At 44.3% G+C, this 9426-nt stretch overlaps 1 protein-coding gene across 2 annotated transcripts in view; it reads right to left on the bottom strand.

Moving 5' to 3' along the window:
- Nucleotides 1–9426, bottom strand: part of WDR72 (WD repeat domain 72) — a 239706-nt gene that overhangs the window by 114085 nt on the left and 116195 nt on the right. For both annotated transcript variants that reach the window (XM_019533547.1, XM_019533548.1), the window contains exon 15: nucleotides 3383–4200. In XM_019533547.1, the coding sequence (XP_019389092.1) occupies nucleotides 3383–4200 (818 nt within the window). The remainder of the gene's footprint in view (nucleotides 1–3382; nucleotides 4201–9426) is intronic.

The following is a 9426-nucleotide window of genomic DNA, read 5'->3' as shown; positions in this document are numbered from 1 at the left end:
GATCTGTGTGGGGCAGGGTAGGGTGGGCGGGGACGGAGCTGCACTAGGCTGCACTCTGGACAGGCGGCAGGGGCTATGGCCAATTTTCAGGTAGCTACAACCCCCCATATCCCTTGCTCTGCTGCCTGCCCTGCCCTCATCTGGGGGTACATGCCCCACCATTCCCTCCCCCCACTCTCCCAGGCAGGGCAGAGTGGGCACAGGACAAAGCCTTGGCTCATCTGGGTGGTGCGGCTCCTGCAGCTGCATGCTGCTTGTCCAGAGGCAGCACAGCGGCTCCGTCCCATGCCCACCCCACCCCAGCTGGGTGAGTGGTGGGAAGTCACAGCCACTGCTAACAGTGCTGCCACTCTACATCTTTTTTGTCTTTGGGTGCAAAGCCTTTAATGAGATAATTTCCTTCCTAAAAAAACTTTAAGTTTGAAATAAAGGTAAAAGAAAAAGCTCTATATGCACAGCAGCCAGGTTCCATCTGCAAGTAAAGTCATTGAAAGTAACAACCCAGGACTGACATCTCAGAATAGTTCACCTGGTACAGAGGCATGTGTGGAACTTGAATGATCAGATTGCTGAGAACCCCATTATGCTTTGGAGGGTTTGTGGGGTATCACGAATGTATTCGTGAATTTTGTTGTACTGATATCGCGGAAGTGGTCTTGTTGGAAAGCCCATATTATGTGGCATTTGTTTATGTCACTTTTATCGCTATATAGATTATGTTATGCTGTCTCTGTATACCCTTATCATTTTGGACATTGTTTAGTCAAGAGAACAAGGCAGACATGCTCAAAGATACTTTCCACTTCCAGACACAGGCAGAAGGAGACTTTATTAGGTTAGGATTTATTAGGATTTTGGTAACTCATGGGAATGTTGATGAGAGGGGTTAGCTAGGAGTTGTTTAAGAGGCTATCTGTATGATATGTTTTGTTTTGGATGATTGCAGGCCTGGGGAAGAGTCCAGGGTATCCAGTAGCCAGGGCTGGTAGAGTCATCAGGAAGACTGATTTTCTGGAGATACTGGCAGGTTTTTCAGGAAGGCTAGGGTGTAGCCAGATGAAAAGGTAAGAATCTTGTCTTTTAATTCCATTCCCAAATTTATATTTTGTTTTAATTATATAATTCTTTTCTCCTACATAATAAATACTTTTATTGTTTTGTCTCCTTATTGATTGCCTGTGGAAAGAATGATTTCTGCACAAGTGATATTCCAGGCTAGCTCTTTCCGTGGAAAGGGGGACCTACAATTTCTTTCAAAACCAAAGGGGGAGGACATCTAGAGCTGGAAAAGATTCCTGTGTTGTAGCTCTGAGGTCCAGTTTAAGAGCAGCGAAGCTGAGGCCCCTGGTGACAAGGAGCTAGTTCAAGGAAAACTTTAGTCTGTTCCTTGGGACAAGCGGTGGTACAGCTCTGAGAGTATCCTGTGGATCGGTTTGTGACACGCATGACATGACATCATAAAAATAGTAAGGAGGGGTGTGACAGTATTGCTACTGGAGCCTCTCTCTTGGTGGCTCCAGCCTCCTGTAATGGGCCAACCACCCGCTTACTCTCCTGCCATGCCTTGATCTTGATTGATTGATTGTAATTAGCGGGAGGCTGCCCACTTTACGCACCCTGGTACTAGGGGCGCTGTCTGTGGCTCCTTTTTCCTCCCCTACACTGCAGCACAAGCCTCGTAGATGGTACTAACGTGGTCCTTGCCTTCTCTCTGGGGCTTCTCACCTTGAGGCCCTGTCTCTGGGCTCCTCATGGCCCTCCTTGCTCTGGGGCTTCTCACTGTCCCCTTGCTCTGGGGTTGGGGCCAATGCACCCCAAATGCTGCGCCCTCTCTAGTGCCAGGATCCCCACGCTACCGTAGAGTCCCTCCTCTAACCCCTAATAGCTTCACCTGGTCCTCCGGTGTAACAATGAACACAAAAAGACAAAGCCCCCAGGCTATAACATAAAAAGCTAAACTGTCCGGCGAAAACAACATTCAGTCCCTACCAGGAAATACTCCAACCCATGGCAGCAGCCAGGGGATGCTTATGCAGTCGGGCTTCTCCCCTCTCTCTGCACTGGCTGAGCTCCCCCTTCCTGCTCTCCTGGCCTCACGCCTGAGCTTAAGAAGGGCCAAGCCCTGCCCCTTCCTGTCAGCTGGCTCCACTGGTTGCCCTAGCAACCAGCACCTGTGCTGCCCTGGTGACTGGCAGCTAAGCCTCCCCCTTCTTGCCACTAGGGGTCTCTCCCAAGCCATTTCTGCTCTCAGGCGCAGGGTACCTGAGTGCTCTGTGACAAGGGGCATAGAATCTGAGTCCATCGGCTGATAATCCAAATTTCACATCAAGCCAAGAGACCTTATATCAGGGCAGTATACCTTAAGTACCTGATAACTTTATTCTATGGATCCCAACACTTAGCCAATTTCCCTCAATGCCATTACCTGCAGAAGGAAACTGGGCTATCATGCCTGTAAAGCTATACTTTGTTTGCATGCACTTCACTCTAAGGTTCTTTTCAGGTTGGGGAACAGTGACATGACTGAAATGGAAAATGAGCCAAAGAATAATCAACATGCTCCAGCTGGATTTGAAATGTTTTGATTTAACATTATTTTGCCTGACACAGAGGTACATGTGGAATTTGGACCATAAGTAACTATGACCCATTCATCTATTTTTAATGGACTTTTTGTTTGGTAATATTCATAAATCTGTTTCCTACAAGGCAATAGCTCTTCCTAGAGAGTCTTAGTGCCCCTAGCCTCCCAAAAGATGCGTGGTTCTAGGTAGGAATAGGCTCAATAGGACCCATGCATCTTTTTTGTCTCTAGACCAGGGTTGTCCAACTGGCAGCCCATGTACTACATGCAGCTTGTGTGGAGTAACTGTGGCCCAGGTTCCCATCTGAGTGCCACTTCCCCCTCCCATTACCTGGTTTGCAGCAGCAGCTGGGGACTCTGCCTCCCCCTCTCTCCTCTGTCTTCCATTTCCTGGCCTCAACCCAGGGGCAGCACTGTTTATCATGCCAGTGAAGCCTTTTTGGCAGGTTTTGTTTCTATTTTGAGGGGATTCAGAAATTCCACTTGTAGTACTGCAGGTCTTAAAGGCATGGAGGAAGAACTAGAGTCATTCAGGTCTATGCCAATCTCTGTCACAGACCTTGATCCAGTGTCTGCTCCTCAGTTTGTTCTTTTCTTCAGTAAAAAGATAACATACCCCCCAACATATATTCTGAAAGAGCATGTAGATCCTCCCAAATCTGCCTCTAATTTAAAGAGAGTCCATGTAAATAAGCTTGCTGTGAACACCACTGCATTTAAGAAAATAACTGGATGACATATATGCATATATCCCCATCAATAAGAAACAAGTAACAGCAATTATTTAAAAGTTCTTACCTGTCAATTCCATTGGTTAGTTCGAAGGGCATGTCAGCTATCGTGTTGACTAAAGCTACTTTCCTCAATAAGGAGAAAATAGTTTGTGATATCTGTGTGCCCTCAACATCATTTTCTAGTCCATTTTTCTTTTCAATTTGTCCTTGAGCTGCAGTGATGTATCTGTTTGACAAATCTAGCACTTTTCTGGAAACCAAGTTGATCAGTGTGTGTTCTTCCAGCACACCACGAGTAGAATTCCATCCTGGCAGCATTAGTGATATGTGATTTTCATTTGACACAAGTCCAAAAGAAACTGGACATTGTAGTCTCAAGATATCTAAATATCTAACACAGAGATTGTCTAATTCTTTATCCACACCCCACGGTAAGAGACATGACAAGAGCAGTTTAGCAGTGTCTGTGGTGATGTTTGCATCGATTTTTCCTGATGGCTGCATTCTAATCTTTTTTGAACTCTTCAGTTTTTTCTGCCTTTTGATGCCACCACTTTCTTCCAGAGACCTAGCAGTATTATTATCCCTATGGACCTGGTTTGTAAAGATAGTATTAATTTGCTCATCCATTGGAGAAAGACAACCAGAAGTTTTATTCCTTTTTAACGTTAGTGTCCTTTTCTCTGCTGTGCTTTTGGCTCTTTTTAGAGTGTCATAGCTGTGGAATGAATTTGATGACTTCAATCCATTGAGCTGAGATGACAGTAAAAGTTCTACAAGTTTTTCCAGATCAAATAAAAGAACATGAAAGCTTATGTTGTTCCAATTTGTCTTTACTGGTAGGATAGTAAAGGGCCATCGGACATGGATGGTCCCAGTTACCTGAAATAAAAATGTTATGTATTAAAATGCCAAAGTCAAATCTACAGAGTTATAACATTTCTAGTCCTAAACTTAGAGGTGTATTTGGAATAGGCAAAATTTATTCCTGGTTCAATGTTGCTGACTTCCACTAAGTTACACTTAATTATATATTTACAGCAGCATCTACTACATGCTAGTCACTTTCTGACCATGAAGAAAAAACGGTCCTGACTTTAAGTGACTTAATCTAAGGGCAAACAAGTAACTAGATAAGTAGAGAGAGATAAAGTGAAAAGAATGGGAGCAACAATATAATTTTGGAATAACACTAGGAAATCAGAGGCAGTTTGATACAAACAGTAGGAAAAATATATTTACTATATAGGAAAAATATAATAGGAAGGAGTGTTTAAGGATTATGGAGGCTCTGGGAACAGTTCCGACTGGGGATTTCCATGCATTCAGGTCCATGACAGCTATCTTGTGGATTGTGCTTGAATGTACATGCAAGTATCCTCTGTGTTTCATGTAATCATGCATTTGAAAGCAGGCACATTTGTACTGTAGGATATAAGATGGCAGTTTCCAAACTTTTTCTGGCTCGCTCTCAATTTTCAGAAACTGACACTGTGCCCACAATTAAGAGGATTCAGGGATGTAACCACACATCAGGGATAGCAGCCACAGAGATTTTATCCCATGCTAAGAACTAGATCTGATACTTAAGCCTCTAATGAAATAGAGCTAAATTGATGCAATTTAGCTTTCTGTTTGGTCATTGTGGTCACAGGGACAATTACCACAGAGCAGCTGTGAAAGGCTAAGTCCCTGCCCTCCTGCTATTTGGCAGGCTAACTGCAAAATTATGAGCACTGTTGGGCTTTGTAGAAGGTTGCTGCCTCAGGGCCTTTTCAACCAGGGTTTTACTCCCCTGGCATCTGTCAGCAAGCCCCCAGTGAGGCTGAAGCTGTGTGAAGACTAATGAGGGAGTGGCTCACTGGGAGTTAAAAAATCCAGCAAGCAGAACTGGAGGAGGATGCAGAGGAGAAGCACCAGAATGGGAGACTATTGGGCTAAAGTGGGGGACAAACCTGTTGTGGGAAGGCCAGAGCCATGAGGAAACCCTCACAGTGTCTAGGACAAGGGATTTTTTTTACTTGCTTTATTTGTTAAAATCTCTTGTCCTGGACACTGGGTGGGTCATAACAGGCTTTTTTGTGCAATAGCTTCTTCCACTATCTGGTAGCATCAGAACTAAGAGCCGAGAGACTGTGTTTCCAAAGCAGCCTGGAGGAGGATGAAGCTGCTTGGCTTACTTAAATGAAAGAGGTAAGGAGGGCAGAGATAGGCTGGGATGGCCAGGGACATGCAAAGGTGGAATAGCAGCAGAAGAGAAAAAAGGAGTTTGGAGAAATCAGCTTGGAGGAGAAAGTGAAATAAGGAGACAATTTTAGATGTAAGTATGCTAAGGGGAAGGAGGAGAAAGTGGCAAGCATAGGGATCCAGGACTGAAGTACATGACCACTGCAGTCAGCTAACCTCTGTGTAACCCCCTTTAGTTGTTGCTTCACATAGAGAATAAGATACTACTGCCACCAGATACCTCGATTCAAGTAACAGAAGTCTATGCAGTACAGCTAATGTTCCCAGTTCTGCTGATACCCATATCAGTTTGATTCTACCTAATAGGACATTTGTTTTTCTTTTAGTTGGCTTTTTTAAAAGTTGCTTGTAATGGAATTTACTCTGTTAAAAGAACTGTAAGAGTACAAAGTCAAGCAATGGCGTGTGTGAATTATGATACAGACTTTAATTTCATGATCTCATACTGGGTTTTTTTGTTGTTTTTTTTACTGGAACCGTGATTTATTTTTGTCATTCCTCCTCTCCAGTATGAATATAAGCTGACTGAATAGGTTATTTAGGGGACACAGACTCCAATCCCTTTGTTATGTTGAGGATACCAGGTATATGATTCTCTCTTCTGAAGCCAGCTGGTGTAATGTAAATATTGTTTCATAAACATGGGGATTGAATGGAAGCTAGCAGTCTGGAACGGACTTGAGTCAAGGCAGAGATACTGAGGGGGAAACATCTAGATCTGCATATCTCTGAAGAGAAGAACTTGGACTTTCACCTAGCCAGGCCTTTTCACCTAAATCAAATTATCTTCACAGTGAGAGTTTTATAAGCTGTCATTTTAATTCTGCTTATTAATGTGATAACTGTGCTTAACTAATAATATCAGTCTACTCTTACTTTCGTTAATGTACATCCAACAAAACTGTTGACAAGTCCTCTTTTTGACAGAACTGCAGATTTGGGGACAAGCTCTAATTATTCAAATCAGATCAGCACCAATGTAAAGAAAATTGACTGCACTGGAAATCAGCCTGATGTAGCCAATAATGTGGCTAATAAATGTCCCGTCCATGCGTGCAGCCACAGTGCAGCATGCAGGTGGCAAGGAGCACAGACTGGCAGCTTGGAAAGCTAAACAAGACTTACTTTTTGTTCCTGTAGATTTTAGCTTTGCTTAGTATACGGGAAGATCACGCTATTTTCAGAGCTCTTAAATCTTGTGTGTCTACTGATATTAAATTACTCGCTCTATGTTAATGCTGCATTCTCTTTTTTCAAAAGAGTTTTTGGCAGGCATGGACACTAGAACTTGTACAAACCTAATATTTTTGCTGTCATTATATTAAAATAAACCAGTGTAATTATTTTTTAGTTTAAAGTAGCTGGCAGAACTTTTTGCTTGTAGTGGATTGATAATTCTTTGCTGTATATGGGATTATGAGCCACACACCAGTCCACCTAATACAGTTGTTAGAGGAATTCAATTTAAAATTCATAGTGTGTGTTGGAGAGGGGCAGCACAAATTAACAACCCATGGAGCAGCCAGAATGGAATATACTGATGCTCTCAAACTACTAGTTCTGAAGTGAACATTAAATTGTGGTCTTTATTTTACTGGTGACTTGAGAGGTCAGGTCCCTGTGTCTAGGAACTGTCTTGTATGAGTTGGATGATGCATGGAGGGGTGGAGGTAGGAAAGGAGGAATAAAAATACCTAGTTAGATCTCTCTGTGCTTCTGAGAGAGAGAGTTCCCAGGCAGGGAAACCATGTGGCTGGGAGAAGCACAGTTCCTTGGCCACAAGGTCTCCATTTGAATAGAGCCCCAGCAGCTCTAAGATGAGTGTGGAGCCCCTTGCACAGGGAAGCCATGCAGCTGGAGGAAGCAAGTTTCCCTTGGCTGCATGGTATCCCTTAAGTTTAGCCACCAGGCAGTAAGCTTAAGCAGTCAGTGTGGAACGCTGGGGGCAGGGCCAAGATCTCTAGATATCTGAAGGGTGGGAAGGGGTAGAGCAGCTGTGCATCCTGGGGTGCTGGAGGAATCAAACTTTAGGCATTTTATTTCTCCAGAACATTCATATAGTACACATGAATGACCAGGGCAAAATAAATCAAAGAGAAACCTCAACTGCAGTGGCATAGCTTTAAAACATTTAGAGGCAGTTTAACACCCCAAAGCTAATGACTGCTCTCATTTTAAGTGCCCATTTTAACATGTGCCAAGGCCCTCAGAGCAGAGTAGGAGAGAGATCAAAGGACTCTCTGTCAATCTACAAACAAATTCTGCCCTCAGATGGATGCAGGAATTCTGAGGATAGAATTTTCCCCAAGGCATCTGTCTGGCAGTTCACAGGAGTTATTTTTTAGAAAATATTCAAACAAACTTTCTTCTCTAAACTCTCTGGTACATCATGTTTTCCCAGTATATCTAAAAATAAAAGTAACTAGCAGCTGGTTCTAGGACAGGGCAGAGGAGAAGGAAATATCATTAAACAGTGAAGATAGGGACAGACATAAACCGATATAAGTGATCAGAAACTGGTTCAAATCTGTAATGCAACAGAAGTTCAGCGCACACAAACTGCTTTCCAAATGGCCAAAATCAGTTTAAGATAAACCTGGATGGATGTAGTACAGGGGTGGGCAATTATTTTGGGTGGAGGGCCACTTACTGTGTTTTGGCAAGCCATTGAGGGCCACATGACAGGCAGCCCAGAGTGGATAAATATTAATTTTCTGAATTTTTTAGGGGCTCTGCAGGCTGGATAGAATAGCCTGGCAGGTTGCATCTGGCCCGCAGACCGCATTTTGCCCACCCCTAATGTAGTACCAGATTTAACTGATTTAGGTTAAATCAATTTATTGAACTTCTGCCCCAGATCACTTCTAGATTCAAGTTACCTCACAGACCCGCAGCATCCCAAGATGCTTTGCAACTCCCCTGCCATCCCCTCCTCACAGGATGGGCAGGCTAGCCCTGGCCCAAGCTGTCTGCTCCAGCCAAGCCGGGAGGCACTCCTTGGCAACTAGCCTGGGCCACTACAGGCACATGGCTGCTTGTCTGGAATCAAAAGTGAATGTCTGTTCACATGCTCATTGGTTCAATCTAGGCAGCTTAGACTAACTTGCAAAGATTGAATGGATTCAGCCTGGGGCTTTTTGACTGTCTGTACTTAGCCTTTATTTAAATGAATTTAATGTAAATAATGAAGCTTTGTTCTTAATAAAAGTTGTTAAAGAAAAGATATTCATAGTTTCATAGTTGGTAGGGTTGGAAGTGACCTGAGCAGATCATCAAGTCCAACCCCCTGCCATGGCAGGAAAGAGTACTGGGGTCAAACGACCCTGGCAAGGCGTTCATCCAGCCTCCTTTTAAAAAGCCCCAGGGTAGGACCCAGCACCACTTCTCTTGGGAGTTGGCTCCAGGTCTTAGCCACCCTGACCGTGAAGTAGTGCCTCCGGATATCTAGCCTGACTCTACCCTCTGCCAGCTTGTGACCATTATTCCTGGTCACTCCTGGCAGTGCTCAGGGGAACAGGGACTCCCCCAATACCTGCTGGTCACCCCTGACTAGATTGTAAATGGTCACTAGATCCCACCTCAGCCTTCTCTTGTGGAGGCTGAACAGGTTAAGGTCCCATAGCCTCTCCTCGTAGGGCCTGCCATGCTGCCCCTGATCATGTGAGTGGCCCTCTGGACCCTCTCCATGTTGTCCACATCTCTCTTGAAGTGCGGTGCCCAGAACTGGATGCGGTACTCCAGCTGCAGCCTGACCAGTGCTGCATAGAGGGGGAGTATCACCTCCTTGGACCTGCTTGAGATGCATCTGTGGATGCATGATAAGGTGCGGTTGGCTTTCCTGACTGCATCCGCACACTGCCA

Source organism: Crocodylus porosus, unplaced genomic scaffold (assembly GCF_001723895.1).
Source record: "Crocodylus porosus isolate Cpor-Errol unplaced genomic scaffold, CroPor_comp1, whole genome shotgun sequence".
In the NCBI taxonomy this organism is placed as follows: domain Eukaryota; kingdom Metazoa; phylum Chordata; order Crocodylia; family Crocodylidae; genus Crocodylus; species Crocodylus porosus.
The sequence above is the reverse complement of the archived record's forward strand: the minus strand, read 5'-3'. Positions and strand labels throughout refer to the sequence as shown.